General features: G+C 39.3%; 1 protein-coding gene across 1 annotated transcript; it reads right to left on the bottom strand.

Moving 5' to 3' along the window:
* Positions 1-221: 221 nt before the first annotated feature.
* On the bottom strand, positions 222-19,825 carry LOC149018923 (putative xyloglucan glycosyltransferase 6). Its single transcript, XM_089153039.1, has 5 exons — positions 18,756-19,825; positions 4,961-5,269; positions 2,220-2,510; positions 2,015-2,128; positions 222-1,178 (listed from the first exon to the last, which is right to left on the bottom strand). The coding sequence occupies exons 1-5, from the start codon at positions 19,446-19,448 to the stop codon at positions 540-542; spliced, it is 2,046 nt and encodes a 681-aa protein (XP_089009165.1). The 5' UTR covers positions 19,449-19,825; the 3' UTR covers positions 222-539.
* Positions 19,826-20,785: the final 960 nt, after the last annotated feature.

Here is a 20,785-nt window from a genome sequence, read left to right as displayed (position 1 = left end):
AAAGAGATATCTAGATCTCATTTTTAATCTGGTAATCAGTTTCAATAATGGAGCTGCACCCCAAATGCCTAGGCGCCCCTGCTATGCCTTAGTTTGTCTAGACAAGTATGATTAGAACAGGAAGAAATGCTGACCTGACTGTATCAACTCATAACTGACAATTAATATGGTTATATTTTGAATTAAAGAAACAATAAATGTGAATAATTCAATTACAGCAAAAAGTACATATTTAATCATCTAAGGATGCCTCACCTGAAACAGCTACCTAATGTACAGAGAATTACAGAACTGGCTCAATGATGCCTACATGGCAGTACAATAACTGGAAACACCAAACATATACCAAGGAATTTCAATAATGGGACTAAAACTAGAGAATGTATGAACAGCTGAGGGCTCTGATTATTGAAACTTCCATGACAGAAAATGTTGTGGCTAACGTTACCAACAATCATAGCCTTCAATCTTCATGGAGTCCCACTCCCACTTAATGAGCCAACCTCAAATAGCTTTCTCCATCAAGAAAACAGTTAATGTCAACTAACCTGCTCTCCAATCAAATCTAGACCCACAACAAGGAACGTGATCCCTTGAAACAATAAGAAGTAGAAATGAATCCCCTGTGCAGATAACAAGCTTCTCACAGAAGCACTTAACAAAATGAATGCAAGGGCAAGTTCCTTCCTGTACAAACGGTTTCTCTTACTCTTCCCAGATTTCTTTATCACCTCTAACTTGTTCAGCTCAGTGAGGCCTGATTCTGAGGACGCACCAGCAAGACCATTGGCTGCTAGTCGAGGATCAGTTTTCATTTCAGAAAAGGCTATTAAATCTCCCTCTGATGACCTTCCCAACTTCTTAGTGACAATCCACTCGTATGAACTCCCCAACTTGAACAATCCTGAGATCATGGCATTGAATTTTGTGACTGACATTGTGTTCTCAAATAAAAGGTAAGGGACAATAAACGGGAAAGACCTCGGCGCGGGAAGAATGTTCAAGATGGACATGATTCCAGGCAAGTAGCACACGACCCAAGCTGGTAGCTGAGCTTCTGGCAGGAACATGGACAGAGGGAGAATTATGCAGAAGAGAGTGAACGAATAGAAAGGAAGGATTAGCTTCCGCAAGAGGAAGAAGAGCAGTATCAAATTGGCCTTCTTTGACCAACTAATCTGGAAGAAGAAAACAATAAAATCAAATGTCAATTACAGAATAAATAGCAACTTGAATTGCATGAAACTGCAAACCTACAGAAGCAGGCACTACTTTACACTACTTTATTTTGGTGTCAGGAAGGGGGGCGGTGGGGATGGGTGGAGAGGAAGACCTATAAATCTGAATCACGTGGTCCAAATCAAACCCCCTGCTCCCCCCCCTCCAAAAAAAAAAAAAAAAAAAAAAAAAAAAAAAAGGCCAAGTAGATCAACCCAACACTAGGAAAGGCAATATCAATGATGTATTTTAAGTACATAATCCATGCTGCAAGAACAGACAAGTAAAAAACGAAGGAATTTTTTTGTCGCACCAGTAAAGGGAAAATCTAAAAATTGACCAGCAAGAGATTCAATGAACTAGTGTTGGAATTTGTAGTTCACATTAGAAAACTTGACCACTCCACTCTGTGCAAGTAGATAATAAAAATCACATTGGATTTTTCCCTACAGCTACATTGCTTGTCTTTTTGAAACTTTTGTCTGGAAAATTTTCCACAGGATTTCAGTTCAAAGAAGTCAAAATGAAAACTGGTTGAAAAATGTTCCGGTGAGGGAGCATAAAAAGCTTTTCAACATGTAAATGTTAAATTTTATGAAGTTGAATTAACCTCAGAAAATTTCCTAGTGAAATCTCACATTAAAACAAACATGTGCATGTGTGCTCGCTCGCATGTGGGTGTGCATGTGTGAGAGAAAAAAGATATGTAGTGCATGATAAATCCAGGGAAGAAAGCTAGGTTTCCAAAATGAAACATACTTCTATTTGATAGTTTATCAGAAGATGTGATCCTGACCTTTGAACGAAGAATGTCAAAGAAGCACAACCGGAATAATTGCATTGGACCAGAATGCCAGCGGTGTTGCTGTTTCTTGTATGCCTCGTAGCACTCTGGGAGTTCACAGAGGCACTACAAGTGGAAATATGAAATTAAAAACATAAATAAATTTCATTAAGTCTGCAAATAAACAGATAGACAGAATGCCAGTGTAAAAACGAACCTTTACATCATTCAGATATATGAACTTCCATCCACAAAGATGAGCACGGACAGCAATATCCATGTCTTCAACAGTTGTTCTTTCCATCCAACCACCACATTCTTCAAGAGCTTTGATCCTCCACACACCAGCAGTTCCATTGAAGCCGAAAAAATGGATAAATAAACCATTAACCTGTTGCTCAACCTCAAAATGGAAGGATAAATTTACATTCTGCAATCTTGTGAGTAAGTTTTCATCCTTGTTTATGAATGTCCACCTTGTCTGGACTAAAGCTAGATCTTCATTCCCCTTCGAAAAGAAATAGCAACATTCAGAATACAATAACAATTTAGAGTAAAGACCAAATAAACACCTAATCTAAAGTCCTTTTCCCCAGCAGCAAGTCAAAACTATATAAGAAAGAAAATATCCTTGGAGCACAGTATGTAGCCAATGTAACTGAACACTGCTTCATCATCTAAAGTTCAGAAACTGATCCTGCAAGCCACAGTTTGGGCAACTAGGTATTATGTAATCTTCAAGAATTTGAACCATCTAGTGCAACTACTTCTCCTATTTATGTAACAGGATCCAGTCAATAGCATGCTTGCTAAAGTATACCATAGAGGGTGTAGAACTCTTTCATTAGAATTACCATGTTATGAATTTACCCACTGCTAGCCAGTTAGGAAATCTGAATATTCTAATCGATCAACCTATCATTTCCGACCTCTTTTATGCTTTCTTTTATTTTCTCACACGGTAGCAATGTATCTGTAACCAGTTTCTTGCAGGGTCTTTTTTTCCTGTGAAACAACTACTGATCCTTGGCTTGGTCAATGATGTTTTTCTCTACTTTATCAAAACAAGATAACTGTTTTTAGTCTGCCAAAAGGGGTCTTCTCTAATGTTTATCCATTGCTCTAGCGTCAGTCTTTTACTGCTGATCTAAGGATTTATCATATCCTGGTTTTCCTCCTCTCTCTGAAGGATCAGGTCCTGTTTGATGTAATGTCTTCCCAGTTATAGGCGAAGCTGTTCTAGTAGATCTAAGCACAGAACAGCAAGAAGCTAATTTTTTCATGGACTGCAGTTCAGGGTTTCAACCGGATAAAAGTTATCATAGAAGAAGAAGCTGCTCTATGAATGTAGAATTTTGCCATATCCAAGGGATTGCAGCTCCATAGATCTGAATTATCACCTTCTTCCAAGGACAGATCAGCCTTTGTTTGCTGCTTGCAATAGCCATGGTTCTAGATTTGTGAGAGATCATGGTTCAGAGGGGTAGAAGATGTGGTTTAGGAGGATAGAAAACTAAACTAACTTTACATCAACTTAAGGACTGTAGTAAATACAATAACATTGTTGGCAGTGTTGAGTAAAGTATGGAAAACTTCAAGGTGCAAGGTGTTAGAAGTAATTGAATATTGGGGATGGAAATCATGATTAATTAAAAATGTAAGTCCTTTATTTTGTTTTTTAATTTCTACTATGCCCTTTGTATTAGTCAACAACAACAACAATAAGCCTTGTCCCAACTAAATGGGGTCGGCTACATGGATTCTTGCCCTTCAATCAGTTTTGTTCGAGGTCATGCTAGATATAAAGCCTAAGCAATACATATCCTTTCTCACCACTTCTCATAAAGTTATCTTAGGTCTACCCCTACCTCTTCTAGTTCCTTCAATATGGATTATATCACTTCTCCATATAGGGGCATTTATAGGTCTCCGTTGAATGTGGCCGTGCCACCTCAAACGACTTTCTTTAAGCTTATCACTTATGGGAGCGACTCCCAGACCAACTCTAATATGATCATTTCTTATCTTATCCATCCTAGTTTTGCCACTCATCCATCTTAGCATCCTCATTTCTGCTACACTGAGTTTATCTATATGACTCTTTTTAACAGCCCAACACTCTGCACCGTACATCATACCTGGTCGAACAATTGTCCTATAAAATTTTCCTTTAAGCTTTAATAGAATACGCCGATCACATAAGACCCCAAATGCGCCTCTCCACTTCATCCACACTATTTTAATTCTTTGGGAAACCTCATCCTCTAAATCACCTCTTTTACTTATGATTGAACCTAGGTACCTAAAACAATCACTCTAAGGAATCTCTTTATCGCCAAGAATCACCACCTCACTCATCTGCCCGATCATGACTAAAGTTACAAACTAGATATTCTATCTTCGATCTACTAAGTTTAAAGCCTTTTGATTCCAAAGCTACTCTCCATGATTCTAATTTGGTATTAATCCCCACTTGGGTCTCATCAATCAACACAATATCATCCGCAAAAAGCATACACCAGGGGACCTCATCTTGAATGTCTTTGGTTAATTCATCAATTACCAGTGCAAATAGATATGGGCTTAAAGTTGACCCTTGATGTAGCCCAACTATTATCGGGAATTCATTACTTTGTCCCCCCACTGTTCTAACACTAGTCACCGAACCATCATATTGAATGAAGTGGCCAGTCTGCACACCAGGTTGTGACTCCAACAAGCAACCTCTCTTCTCACTTTTTATTATTTTACATGGCATCAGAGCTTGCTGCCCAAATTTTATAAAATAGAAATTGAGTCATATAGATAAAAACTACACTGCAGTCACACGGAAATGTATTAGAAGTTCAGTTCTAATTAACAAATATCATTTGGGAAAATCTGCAACCCCATTCAAGAGGCAAATTCTTTAAATGTTTTAGTAAAACTATTTGCAGATGGGAAGGAATACAAACTAACCTTAAAATAGGGAACAGTTTTCTTCAAGAAATCAGGTCCAGGTTGAAAATCTGCATCAAATATTGCAACGAACTCATAATCCTTCACATAGTCACAGCTCATTGCAGATTTGAGGTTCCCAGCTTTGTACCCTGTGCGGAGGATACGGTGTCTATACAAGATTGGTACACCCTTTTGTTGCCATTTCAGTACTTCAGAGTTGATAAGAAATTGAAGCTCTGGATCATCAGAGTCATCCAAAACTTGTACAAGCATTCTGTTTCTTGGCCAGTCCTGGACACACATCGCTGCAATTGATTGCTGATAAACCTGTATGGCAACACAAATGAGAATAATTCTATATTCCCTACTAGTTTAAGCTTTCCAACTGCAAGCAAAAAAGAAGACTTATTCAAAGCTAAACGCATCCTGGAAAACTAGCACTGAAACTCAGAAGTTTACAGATCCATCAGAAAACAGAAATAGATTAATTATTACATTATGGAACAGAAACAACTCAAAGATTGAGACAGTGGACTAACCACTGGAATTGATTCTTTTTGCTAGCAGAACTGATTGACTAAACCATGATACAATGAAAAAACATGGTATAAGATATTAGATATCCTTTGGAAATGAGATTTAACCCTTTAGAAAACAGATTAAGCAAATTTAATAAACCAAGTGATGAACATTTAGACCTGATTTATAATAATAAAGCAAGGTCCTCCCTCACAACCTGACTCTCTCTTGTCTTGTTAACATTGACATTAGCAACTATTGTTTATGCGACAGATATCTACAAGTGTTTGTTTACCGCATTCTCTCTTTCCCCTCCTAAAACCCCTCTTTTTCACACATTGTCTCCTTTCCTATGTATTGATGTAGGAGAAACCCTAGAAACTAGGGGACCTACAAAGTGAGCTACTAGACTCTTATAATTAAACACCTATTCTTGACAGATAGTAAATAAAGGAATTTGCAGCACTTGAAATCTGATTACTCATGCATGTAAGACAACTAAAGTAGAGAAATAAACACAATTAGTCTTACTGGTAAGCACAACTAAACAAGAATCAATAAGGAAACAAGGGGATGGGGATCTTGGCACCATTACACTAAATTGAATGCAAGAGTATTAAAAAACTTAAAGAAAAATAGAGCTGTCCTAATCAATATCAGATTTCTAACAAGGAATTCAACAATTTACAATGTAAAGGGAGTCTTGGGAAGTTTTAAACAAAAACTACTGCCAAAGAATAAATGAGAAATTTTGGGAGAGATAATGTTACCTGCTGATCCTGGCTGCAAAACAGGGGTTAGAAAGCATCTAGGAACAGAAATAAGAAAAAGAAAAAATATTTTGAAGTAGTGGTGAATCCTAGGAAAGGAGAAAAAAATATATTTTGAAGTGATAGCGTATCCTAGGAAAGAAAGTAGGTGATAAGAGAGAGGGAGAGAAAGAAAAAAACAAAGGGAAGGGAAGGGAGACTAACAAGAGATAACTAGACTGCCATATAAGGGAAAGAGGGTTTGGGGAAGAAGAAGAAGATTTCCAGGAAAGAAACTAGGTCTTTTTTGAGGAAAAAAAAAGAGTAGATCTTTATAGAGGAGAGCAAGGGGAATTTTTCTAGTGGGAAACAAGGGTGAAAGGAGGAGGGAGAGAGAGAGAGAGAGAGAGAGAAAAAAGCAACGTGAGCTCTCTTTTTTTCAAATTCTTTCATTCATTGCCTTCAAAAACGAATTTTATACAAGGTTTAAATAAAAAAATTGATCCCTCACAACCCTACATGTTTAATTCCCAAAATAACCCCAACTTAAGTTGTAAATATAACCCAAACTCAAAAATTCAAAATTGGGCCAAAATAGACTTTAGGCCCAACCCATAAAGACTCAAACATGAAATTAAAATATTTTAATAGTAAACTACTACCCAACCCACTAAGACTAAGGAAAATAACATGACAAATTGCCTATGAGCAATGTTTCTCATCGAACCATAAGATCTTAGCAATCTAATAACCTCCAAACTCATCATCGATCCACATAGATGCTGTTGTGGGATGATCTCTACGTCGGCGTCGCCAGTAAACTCAGAACTGCTCATTGATGTCCTCATCAACTCTCCCCGACTTTAAAGAATTCACCTCCGGTGAATAAAGGCTTTGGTAGTACTCTAGCATGTCTGGGTCAAGGCGTTGTAGCTCCACCATCATGATCCAAGTGTTGTCGATCTCAGGATGTCCCCGCCACTTAATTAGGAATTCTCTATAACCTCCCTCTTTTGTAGTTATAACTCTCTCATCAAGGATCTTTTCAACTATCTCAACTCTGTTGTGAAATTTAGGCATAGGTGGTACTAAAATAGTAGGGAGTGAAGGGGTCTTACCAACAGGGTCATCAAAAACAAAGGGAAGAGTGTTAAGGTCATCTGGATAGAAAGATGCAATAGTAGGAGTGCCATGGAAAGGGACAAGGTCCTCCACATTGAAAATATTGCTGACCCCCATATTAGTTGGCAGATTAAGAACATAGGCATTAGCTCCTATTTTCTTCAGAATCTCGAATGGTCTTGCACTACGAGCATGTAGCTTGCTCACTTTACCTTTAGTGAAACGCTGCAGTTTGATCCTAACCATCACCATATCTCCTTCTTGAAACTCTTGCAGTCATCGATGCACATCAGCTTTGGACTTATACTGATCATTACTTAGTGCTATTCGTTGTCTTATACTTGCATGTAAATCAGATATGTGCTACGCAAAAGACTCGGCTGATGGGGAAGTCCTAGAGCTGGACACAGCTGGAATAAGGTCTATAAGAGCCTTGGGCTGGTATCCTAGACAAACCTCAAAAGGTGACAGACTAGTGGTTCGGTTCTTAGAGCTATTATAGGCAAACTCGGCTTGGGTAAGGACCCGATCCCAACTAGTAAGGTACTCTCCTATAAGGCAACGCAACAAGTTCCCTAGACTTCTATTAACAACCTCGGTTTGACCATCGGTTTGGGGGTGAAATGCAGAAGAGAAACGGAGTTTGGTTCCCATCATTCTCCATAAAGTCCGCCAAAAGTGACTAGTGAACTTAACATCCCTATCGGACACTATGGTATTAGGCAACCCATGGTATTTGACGACCTCATGGAAGAAGAGTTTAGCCACAATTGATGCATCGCATGTCTTAGAATAGGGAATGAAATGAGCCATCTTTGAGAAATGGTCTACTACTACAAATACGGAATCATGACCTCTCAAAGTCCTAAGAAGGCCAAGCACAAAGTCCATACTAAGGTCTTGCCACGGAGCATGTGTTTCGGGCAAAGGAGTATACAACCCTATGTTCTGTGTTTGTTGGTTAGAAGTCTGACATGTCTTACATTGACTCACTACCCTAGCAACATCTCTTTTGAGTCCTGGCCAGAAAAATCGGTCCTCTACTAGGCTAATCGTCTTATCTCGACCAAAGTGACCAGCAACTCCCCCAGCATGCAATTCCCAGATCAGGAAATCTCGAAGTGAGGTCCTGGGAATGCATAATTTGGTTCCTTTAAAAAGGAAACCATCTCTCAAAAGGTAATCCAAGCGGCTAATAGGAGGATCTCCACTGAGGGAAGTGAATACCTCACTAAAATCAGGGCAAGTGGGGTATTGGCCCTTGATTCGCTTAAATCCTATAACCTCAACATTCATTGTTTGAAGTAGCACATTGGCCCGACTTGTAGCATTTGTGTGGTAGAGGTATATATTAACTCGGCTTAATGCATCAGCAGCAGTATTTTCAACAGCAGGTCAATGTTTGAGTACAAAGGTGTACTCTTGTACAAATTCAACCCACTTGGCATGCCTCTGATTTAGCTTCTTTTGGGTACTCAAGTATTTTAGGGCCTGGTGATCAGAATATAACACAAATTTCTTGCGATAAAAGATAATAGCGCCAATAGCGCAAGGCTTGGACAACCGCATAGAACTCTTTGTCATAAGTGGAATAGCGTTGCTTGGCTTCGTTAAGCTTCTCACTAAAGTATGCAACAAGATGTCCTTCTTGACTAAGGACACCACCTATCCCAATGCCAGATGCATCACAATTAACTTCAAAGACTTTAGAGAAGTCTGGAAGGCGCAGGACTAGAGCCTCAAGCCTTCTCAACACTTTTAGTCCATTGGAACTCTTTTTTCATGCAATCTATGATAGGAGACATAATGGTACTAAACCGGTAGATAAACCTCCTATAAGGTGGCTTAGCCATGGAAGCTTCGCACCTTATGGACGTTAGTCGGTTCTGGCCACTCAACAATGGCTTTCACTTTCTCAGGATCAGCAGATACTCCCTGGGCTGACACAATATAAATCCTAAGAAAAAGACTTGATCACTCATGAATGTGCACTTCTTGAGATTGGCATACAACTTTTCTCGTTGAAGCACTTGGAAAACTTGACGCAAGTGATCTAAGTGGGAAGACGGGGTTTTACTATAGATGAGGATGTCATCAAAGTAAACCACTAAAAATTTGCCATTGAATGGTTGTAGCACCTGATTCATTATTCTCATAAATGTGCTAGGTGCATTAGTTAAGCCAAAAGGCATAACTAACCATTCAAAAAGGCCATCCTTTGTCTTAAAGGCCGTCTTCCATTCATCCCCAGGTCTAACCCTAATCTGGTGGTACCCTCTCTTAAGATCAATCTTGGAAAAGATTAATGAACCAGCCATCATATCTAGCATGTCATCAAGCCTAGGTATGGGAAACCTATACTTAATGGTGATCTTATTAATGGCTCGGCTATCTACACACATACGTCAAGTACCATCCTTCTTTGGCGTGAGTAGGCAAGTACTGCACAAGGGCTAAGACTCTCTCTAATGAATCCCTTTTGAAGCAATTCATTTACTTGCCGCTTCAACTCAGCGTGTTCTTTGGGATTCATGCGATAATGGGGCAAGTTTGGCAATGAGGACCCCGGGACTAAATCAATTATGTGCTAGGACATCACGCATAGGTGGTAATTCATCTAGTAGGTCCTCGGGAAACAACTGCCAAAACTCCTCTAATAAGGTTGCACTTTTCTTGGAACATTAACAAATTTGTCTGATGTGTGATGTGTATCTGGGTTACTTTGCGAGGCAACTAGAGTGTAAACAACTCCTGACTCTTTACACTCAACTTCAAATTCTTGCTGATTTAGTATGCCAAGTGTTTTAGAGCAAGTTTGTTTGATGGTACTGCCTTTATGCTCCATAACCTTAAACTCTTTTGGGGCGCTAGGGGTCAATCGGATCTTTTTCCCTTTATATTCAAAAATACAGATGTTAGATTTCCCAAAGGTAGTGACATTCCTATTATATAACCATGGTCTCCCTAGAATGATGTGAGCAACATCCATCTCTAAGACATCACACCACACTTTGTCCTCATAACCAACAAAATGTAGGGGAACTAAACACCTAAGGGTTACAGGGATAGTAAACTGATCGACCCAAGCAACTTTGTATGGTTTGGGGTGAGCCTCTGGTTTAAGACCCATTCTGGATACAGCACTTTGAGCAACTACATTCATGCAGCTACCATTATCTATGGCGACTTGGCAGTTCTTACCTTGATGGCAAGTGTAGGTAATAAAAATATTAGTCCATCGCCAATCATCAGTATCTTTGGGTTGTGATACCATACAACGCACAACTCCAAGCTTAGACCCATATACCATTTCAAGATCCTCATCAAATATGTCCTCATCAGATATGTCCTCATCTGGTCTATGGTCTTCATACTCAGGCACTTGATCGTATCATCCTAATCTAAATCCACATGGTCTTGCCCTCCAACATAAAGGTTTCTGTTGGGGCATTCCCTAGCAACATGTCCAAATCCTTGGCATTTGAAACACTGGAGCTGGCCAACTTTCATGGGGGGAATTCCCAAAATGCCTTTACCCTTGTTATCAATTGGGTATTGTGGATTAACGGGGGTCTTTGGAAATTGGTAGTGTTAGGGGTAGACCTACGGAAACTAGATTCTCCGGGCTGAAAGCTCTTCTTTTGAGGAAAAGTCTTCATGGACGCATAGTTGTCACGGCGACGAGGCGATGCAAGGCGGTTTAGGCTAATTGAGGCGATGAGTCGATGAGGCGCCCTCCGGGCGCTTGAGGCGATGAGGAGTTTTAAGGAAATTTTAGTGTACATCTCATTCACTCTAAATCTATCTATCTTATACAATAAAAAAACTAATATCGGCCCTCAGTCATCCAACATACTACAAACCACACTAATAGGTCCTATAAAGTCACGAGAAAGGGAGAGAAGTTGCTTGTCCGCCCTGCTTGCCGGGTGTCGCTCGGGAATGGAGGGGAGGGAGAGGGGTTGGGATTGGTGAGGTGTGGACTTGGTCGACTTATTCTCTTTCAATTTTGTTTGTTTTATTTTTATTTTAACATTTGATCACATGTGCGTCTTATCTATGCATATGGTTCAAACAATGTACTTTACAATCGGAATCTATAGCATTTCAATATTGCCTTCGATTAGGCATCTCTCGTGTTTAAAGAAAGAAAAAAGCGGACGCCTTTTGCCTAATAGGCGCGCCTTGGCGCTCCGGGGCCCGCGCCGGCGCGTTGCGTGCCTGGCGCGCCTTGCCTTCTGGACGTCTTAAGTTCTAGAGCAATCCTAAAGGCTTAAAGGACATCTCACACTAAGTGGGGTGCAAGTCGTGACCGGATATCGGAATTAAGTCCAGTAATAAATCTAGAAAGTGTTTGCTCAATATCCTCACGAGTACGGCTTCTAATCTTAAGTTCATTGAATTTGGCCATGTACTTAGTCACAATTAATTTCCCTTGCTTTAGGGTGTTCATTTCATTAAACAAGTTCAGCCTATAGGTGATAGGTAAGAATTCCCTTTTAAGCCTTTCTTGCATCTCAACCAAGTGGTCACTGGCTCAAGTCCTAGATTATTCTCTTGGTACTCTAATTATGTCCAAAAATCTTGGGCATCCCCGGTAAGCTTAATCTTAGCAAACCTAAAGCGAACCTCTTCCGACATATTATAAAAATCAAAGTACCTGTCCATTTGTCTAATCCAATCTAGTAAGACTTTTGCATCTATTTGGCCATCATAAGATGGGGCCTCTACCTTGACTATCCCCTCCTAATATTGAACCCTCTATCATAGGTGTTAAGAGCATTGTCATGCTCATAGGTTGCATGATGCATAGGACCAAGATGTCCACGTGCTCCACGACCTCTACCTCTACCTCTTCCATTACCTTGGAAATTATCCCCAATTATATCAAGATCCTCGAGGCAATGGTCAAAGTTCTGGAGGTCCACTTGGTAGTTTTCATTCCTAGGTCCATTGGCTTGAGTATTATGTCCATGCTGCTCTTGTTGTCCCTCTATGGCTGTAAGTCGTGTTGCAAGGGTCCGAACATTACATTCTATGGCCTGAATGGTGGTAGCTTGGGCTGCCTGTGCTACCCTTTGGTTATTTAACTCCTCTTGAGTTGTTTGAATGGCCTTTAAGATCTCTCCATTTTGTTGGAGCAGCTGAGTCAATTGGTCAGGGGTCAATTGGGCACTTGATGAACCAATCATATTGGAATATTTGTTTCCACTTCAGGTTACTACCATACACAGTCTAACCTAAAGACACCTAAACTAAAAAACCAGCAATTCTAACAACTCGAAACCTAAAAGTCCAGCAGTACTGACACTCTAAACCAAGCTCTGATACCAGGAAAAAATATTTTTTGAAGTAATGGCATATCCTAGGAAAGAGAGTAGGTGATAAGAGAGAGGGAGAGGCAGAAAAGAAACAAAGAGAAGGGAAGGGAGACTAACAAAAGATATAGACTGCCGTATAAGGGAAAGAGGGAAGAAAAAATAAACAAAGATTTTTTTTTTGCAAGAAAAATAGAACCGTGGGGTTTGGGGAAGAAGAAGAAGATTTCTAGGAAAAAAAGAGTAGATCTTTGTAGAGGAGAGCAAAGGGAATTTTTCTAGTGGGAAACAAGGGTGAAAGGAGGAGAGAGAGACCTGGAGAGAGGGGAAAGTGCTGGTTCCGCCGGAGAGAGAGAGAGAGAAAAAAAGCAACGTGAGCTCTCTTTCTTCAAATTCTTTCATTCATTGCCTCCAAAAACGAATTTCATACAAGGTTTAAATAAAAACATTGATCCCTCACAACCCTACATGTTTAATTCCCAAAATAACCCCAACTTAAGTTGTAAATATAACCCAAACTCAAAAATTCAAAATTGGGCCAAAATAGACTCTAGGCTCAGCCCATAAAGACTCAAACATGAAATTAAAATATTTCAATAGTAAACTACTACCCAACCCACTAAGACTAAGGAAAATAACATGACAAACTACCTATGAGCAGTGTTTCTCATCAAACCATAAGATCCTAGCAATCTGATAACCTCCGAACTCATCATCGATCCATATAGATGCTGTCGTGGGATGATCTCTACATCGGCGTAGCCGGTAAACTCGGAACTGCTCTTTGATGTCCTCATCATTTATTCTCTCCCTTCAATCCCTGAGGCATCGTTTGCTTGCTAGATAAAAAGGGGTGGAAAAAATATATGTGGGACCTACATGTAGTGGAGTGGGGGATTAGAATAGGAAAAGAAAAGATTTTGTGGAAAAGTTGTAATTGTGGGTCTCACTTTTATTATATCCCTCACTTTCCCACAAAGTCCCACTAATTTAGTGGGACTTTAAAAGGGAGTGTGGTGGAAAAAGTGATATGCCACACAACAAAGAGCTTCCATAATTTAAGATTGTTTGCCCACTTTCCCACCACATTGAAACAAACAAACCATACTTTGGGATTTCATGGAAAACTTTACTTTTTCCCACCCCACTTCAAAATCAGCAAACAAACAATGCCTAAAAGACATAAACCTATCCTATAGTGAAAATACCATCTCACCCTCTCAATTACTAAAATCCCTTGGCCATCACTATGCAACCACTACATCAACCCTCTCCTCAATCTCTCTCTGCAACATTATATAAAACTCTACCTATTATCCTTAGAGAATGGGTCATCTTCAACAGTTCTATGTTCTGTGTGCTGCACTGGCACATCTAGGATTGGAGTAATTGGGTGTGCGGAATCTTTTCATAGTTGTATTTTATTGATGAGTTGATCCAGTAAGCATTTTCTGAATAACAATATAAATATCATGTAATCAAAATTTGTAACAAACCTATGCTTGGCATGCTATCTTGCATAACTAACCAATGAAGCTTAATTAGTGAATTCTATTAATAAGAAAGCCAAAATAACTAATTCGCGCCAGCAACTCTTGCAGAACTGAACACCTTCGCCCAAAAAATGATGAAAAAGTAGTCCAAATGTTTGAGGTATTTTAGTAGGAGTCCTATGTACAGGAAACTCTAATACTTAGACTAGTTTACCTACTTAGTGTTTTTTCTTTCTTTTCCCTTTTTGGGTGACAAAATGAACCGGATCAAATTTGGTTGAATTTGTGGTTTGATTTATGTACTGGTTAGTTTACTCAGTAAAATAGTAGTCATGTGAACAACCAAATTGGTTGAATCACCTTCTGATTAATATAATAGAATTCAAGCAGGGGCAGGAAAATGTCCTTTTTTCTGTTCCTAGGCAGGATAAAAGTTTGGCCCTTGGGGCCGTACAATAAAGAGACAATTCTGTGGGAGGGTTTCCTCACCCCTGAATGACAAAAATTCTGCTCCGCAACTTTGTTCTCTCCAATGGGTATTATCTTGCATCAAATCAAGGATGGTGGTCAAGTGTTTGACCAAATTGACATCTTGCATTGTGAACCCTGGGTACTTTTTTGAACACTTGCAAGTTCTAGTCCAAGATTCAATTTTATTTCCCAAGCTCTTCAATCATTCAAGCTGATGCTCAGGAAGGTTCTTCATCAACAGTGAATTTGAACCATCCCCAACCCCAACCTTGTTTGTCCTAATCCTTATAACCACCAAACCAAGGACCTCCATCTATGAGGTCTCATACCTAAGACCCCCATAAACTAGACCTACAATCAGAATCACCCCAAAGTTGGATCCAATTCTCCCCTCACCTTAGGCATCATTTGTTTGCTGAATCTGAAGTGGGGTGGGAAAAAGGGGGTGGGAAAAAGTTTGAAAAAATAAATTTTTCCATGAAATCCCAAAGTGTTGCTAGTTTGGTTCATTGGGGTGGGAAATTTGGGAGACAAGCTTCCTTAATTTAAGGAAGGTTGTCTGCTGACGTGGCATGCTAACTTTCCCACCCCTTCTTTTTTTCAAAGTCCCAATAAATAGGTGGGGTTTTGTGAAAATTAACTCAAGTGAGACCCACATTTGAAACTATTCCATAAAATCCTTTCATTTCCTTTCTTGTTCCTCCACCCCATTACATGTGGATCCCACATGTTTATTTTTCCCAACCCACCTTTGCAACCAAACGGTGTCTTAAGGAAAGCTCGATTCAACCCCCCGCTCCATCTTCCCATCCCATCCTAAACCTAAAACCCCCCTTTACTCCTCCCAGAAACCCAGAATCTTAACCTAAAACCTGCATCTAATTCTAGTTAACTACATCAAAACTTAGCATAACCTTCATTGATAGGCTTTCGTACATCAACTTTACATAACCCTGCCAAACCCCCTAATAATTTTCAGTTATATCCCTTCCCTGCCCCCATCGAGAAATAGAACTGACTAATCCTAATGTAGAGGATCGAGAAACTCAATGCCACTCTTCCTAAGCAACTTGGAGCTGGGCCTTCTTTTCGCACTATAACAAATACGAAAAGAATGGGAAAAATGGGATTCAATTGTCAACTACTCCTAATGTGAGCCCCTCCTAAGGCAGATTCCTCCTTTTGCTCCCTATGGGGTATTAGCAACCGTTTCCAGCTGTTTTTCCCCTCCCAAGGGCAGATTCTTTCTTGCTACTCACCCATCCACCAATGGAAACACCACTTCCCGTCCGACTTCATGTGTTAAGCATGCTGCCAGCATTCATTCTGAGCCAAGATCAAACTGTCCATGAGATTCATAGTTGCATTACTAATAGCTTCCTTGTTTGTAGACCCAAAATTACCTAACCTAACCAAACTACCTAGGCCATAGAAGATCCTTGAAATTGGCTTCTGGTAGGACTCCTACCATTCTAGAATAATCTAATTCAGTATTAATAGTTCTTTTTTCAGTTTGAGGAATCTAATAAAATAAATAATGTTTCTTCAATTAACAGCTTCTATTTAATTCAAGGTTTTAGTTACCTCAAAGAAGCTAAGCATTTCTAAGATTCAAAATTGGCCACCATTAAAATATATCTCAGGCTCCTCAAAAGCACTTGATGAAAGGGATATTCTGCCCTAAAAGGATTGGGAAGGTAAAATTACTTGAACAACAATTCAGCCTTATCCCAACCAAATGGGATCAGCGACATATGTGCTTCCAAAGACAAAAGAATCCAAATAAAAGGAAAAGAAAAGGGTACAACAATGATGACAACAACTCAAAATATCCACAAAAATGGGGTTAGCTAAATGGATACTTTTCCTCCAATCAGCTCCTTTCTGAAGTCAAGCTCGAAACTAGGCCTAAACTACAGACTTTCTTTAGCCACTACTCCTAGGGTCATTTTGGGCCAGCCTCTAGCATTTTAGATCCTTCAATCTGAATCAAAGGACTCCATACTGCTGCAGTCAAAGGCCTCTGTCAAAGAGAAAATCACATTAACTAAAAACTTCCGTAGCCTTTGCAGAATACAGAACAAGAATTGCTATGTTGACTTATCAACTAGCAGAGGATAGATAGAGCAATGGCCAATCGACTTTACCTTAATGTAGACGTTAAGATCCCATTTATCAATTCTGATTGATTAGTTGTTGCACAGACTAAATTTGAAGTATGACTAACAGAATGTCATTTTAACAAATATAATCCTACTTATGATACAGCTCAAATGGGCCATCATTAAATCATTTGCATTATGGAATAAAAAATCTTCATTTATAAATGATCATGTTCAAAACAAATTTCTCTGGTACAATTTAGAATTTATCATAAATTCAGAATCCTACACAATGTTTCCAAGTATCAGTTATATTGAGAAGTATTTCCTTGCACTCACTAGGAGAGAAAAAATTTTGGGTAGTATCTTCTGATTCAGTAACTCTTTCTGTATTCTTACTGATATTTTGTAATCCTTCATAGTCATCGTGTCATCTTTGGAGTAACCACTTTCAAAATTTATTAATAACATTTCTCATCCTGTAATACATCTAAAAAGACTAGGATTTATTCAACAAAAACAGATCATCACTATACTGGAAGATTGTAGTTTTCCAGGTGTTGGGCTGTTCTGTAATTTGAGGAAATAGTCAGGGCCTCTCCTGATGTGAGGCTGCTCTTTAATTAGAGCACCTAGTTTGGCCATGCATCATCGATACCATCTTCCTAAGGAAGCAGTAAGCAGCAGGTTTCATGTTAGATTTTAGGAGTCATCATTTAGCACGTTTGTGTTTGAGGCTGATATCATCTGAAATTTTCTTTTAATTTACCACTACATTGATTTTTTTTTTTTTCCCTTTTTTGGTGGGGTAGGACCGTAGGATTAGGATTATGGGTTAAAATAGGAAGTCCATTTGAGTGCATGTTTAAGGATATGATATCTTCTTCATTTGGTCTTGTAAGAACAAGAAGGTTTATCTTGAGCTGTTTGGTATAGGATTAGTGGTTAAGATACATGCTAGAGATACCGAGTGTGTATACATGACTACTTATAACTGGTTGCAGTGAATTCCACTGTTATTTCATCTTATCAACTGTTACTCCTTAGAAAAGGCCCTTCACACCATTATTATATCTTGCCTGTTCTTCCCAAAAGCAGCAAAGAAACTTACAAAATAATAAATTAAAGCACTGAAAATTTTTCACTTTAACAATCAAAGGTAACTTTGATGTCTATATGTAATTTGTCAATGAAATCATTTTAGACATGTGACTGCAACAACATGCTTGCAAATGAGTAATATTCCATCTTTCTAAACAGAAAGACTATAATCAGACAAAATTTTCAAAAAAAAAAACGATATCCTAAGAGATTTGACAAATAACCTCTCCTTCAGAGAAACAGGGTGAGGGGGGTAGGTGGAAATGACACTAGAACGTATGCTCAACCCATCTTACCAGGTGAATCTTGATCAACATAGTCTTTTGACGTCCTTGGCCCAACCCTGATTTCAAGAGTTACAGGCAAAAGACGGAGGAGAGAAAACGAAGACTGAAGCCATATCTAGAAAGCATCAAATTGTCACAAATGGATCTTCCGGAGAAAGAATTGGAAGGCAAGTAGATTGTACTTTCATACAGAGACACTAAATTGATCAAAGAGAAGACAAACAGCACTTTAATACACAATAACCCCGAACAGCTTCAAAGAAGGGGGAAATGATCACTAATGAAGTGTGGAACTGAACAAGTTTTGAACACCCCTTCCCCTACCAAAATAAAAAAGTAAGGTCGCCCAAAAAAAAAAAAAAAAAAAAAAGGATTCTTAGTAAATAACTTTCATCCAAACTTCCGCTTCAAGTAAATAACCATCTTCATGGAGCCAAACAAGCAACATATGTGACACGTTTACCAGAATATACAATGCCATTCAAGATCCAAAGTTGGGTCATTCTTCCACAATTAACCAATGCAGAAACAGAAAATTAATTCAACAAGAATAAAGAATCTATCAAAATTCAAGTCATCAGAATGAATGACACAAAAAAATATATAATCAAAAACAGAGCATCAGGGAAGGACAGACCTACATTGTCTTACCTCCCTCTCGTTGCACATAGGTATCTGTATGAGCACCATTGGATAATCCTCGATGTTTGCATTTTCGATATCACCAGAGAATTCCATTGGTGCAATGGGCTTCAACCTGCGGAACTTTATCCAGAAACACCCAAATACTAAAATGAGTCGATCCACAGACTGAACCAAGAATAGAACAACACAAACATTGGACAAAGCCTGCAATGGTGGTGCCAAATAGTTCGCCCTTATAGAGAGCCAACTCGCATAGACAAGCTCGACCAAGCCCAGAACCTCATCGGAAGCGATTGAAGGAGGACTGAAATGCCAGCCTTTAAAGTAAGCCAAAAGCTCAACAAGCAGCAACAGAATGACAAGAATCATGAAAACCTTAATGACTCGATAGAGCCGAGACCCATGACGCGAAGATTGATTAGAATTTGAAACGATTCTGCGATTAACGGTGCGAAGGAGAGAGAGGCACCCATTTGAGAGCCAAGACAAGCAATTTGTCGCTTGTTGAAATTTAAGGCAACAAACCCAAGAGAGCTGGCGAGCGCTTCTACTGTGGTCTTTATCCAGAGGCGTTCTGGGGCTCTGAATTTCAAGGACAGACAAGCTAGGGTTCTCAGATTTTTCCGAAAATAAGGCACGATTCCGTTCTTTCTCCTTGTTCCAGCATTCCTGGAATTCGTAATTTGGGGTTGGAGACATGAGGAAATGGAAGGTCTTCAAGATCTCTCAATCTGTATAGATAAATCTATCTCTTTCTGTAAAAGGGTTCATTCTTTCTCCTTTTTTTTCAGAACCTGTGTTTTGAATGGATCCGGTGATTGAGGGAGCTGATCAAAGCCGAGACGTCAATGGAGGTCTGGATCATGGGAGGAATTTGGGTTTCCGTAGCTAAATTTAGTAAAAGCCACGAAGTCATGTTTGTGTAATGTAATGTCTCAGCAAAAGAAAATTCGAAAGATTAGTGGATTAAAGTTGGAACGGTAATGACCCTAAAACTGATTTGTTTAGAAGAAAAACCGCCAAATTTAGAATGAATCAACTGATAAGACTTCACTTGTTTTGAATTTTCGTTGACCCCTCCATCTGTCTTTCTGTCTCCGCATTTTAATGTTCTTCTGCAGTTTTATACCTGCAATCCATGTTGGCAGTGGGCCTCAGATTCTTGAAGTTTGGACCGTCTGATGAACAATTAAGATCCTTCACAACGGCTTTTTACTCATATGGCAAAATTCAAGTTGGAATCAATTCTTCCCTTCGGCGTGCCGGTGGACTTGCTTGGGCATACGTATTACTGCAGTCCAACACCATGGGTTGGGAATTCACTCAACTATCGAACCCACAATCTCTCCATTTCCAGCATTTGGCGTTCGAGGACCACACGCTCATTTGCCACTTTGATTGACCACTACCTAGCCTATCACCATTATGTCGCTTTTTCATCACCTATCATGATTTGTTGGCAGTGGGCCTCAGATTCTTGAAGTTTGGACCGTCTGATGAAATCAATTAAAGATCCTTCACTACGTCTTTTACTCACGGCCCCACACAATCTCAATTGAGTCCAATTCTTCTCCCTTCGGCGTTCCGGTGGACTTTGCGTGGGTCATACGTATTTACTAGCAACTCCAACACCATGGGCCGTCAGATCGAAATTTTGGTTGAAATTTCAATCTCAACTATCGAGATTCGATTTCGACCGAAATTTCGGATTTGATCGCCCTAAATCTTGGCTTAACGGTCATGCGCATTTACCAAGCAATTTGGCGTTCCCAGGGCCACAATTAGACCAACAACAAGCTCGTTTGCTGCCACTTTGATTGAGGAGAAAGCCCAATAAGCCACCAATTAATGTGTTTTTTTGACATTTTTTCATCACACAATAGTAATAGTACTTATAAATAAATATTAAAAAAATTAGAAATAAAAATCTTAGTAGATCCCATATGGGCTCCATCCCCTATTGTATTGTTTAAAAGTATCAAAGGAACACATTGTTCTCCTCCGACAAAGAATTAATCCAAACTCATTCTTCTATC

The sequence above is a fragment of the Hakea prostrata genome, chromosome 4 (assembly GCF_041222555.1).
Source record: "Hakea prostrata isolate BN-2017 chromosome 4, UWA_Hpros_2, whole genome shotgun sequence".
NCBI lineage: Eukaryota > Viridiplantae > Streptophyta > Magnoliopsida > Proteales > Proteaceae > Hakea > Hakea prostrata.
The sequence above is the reverse complement of the archived record's forward strand: the minus strand, read 5'-3'. Positions and strand labels throughout refer to the sequence as shown.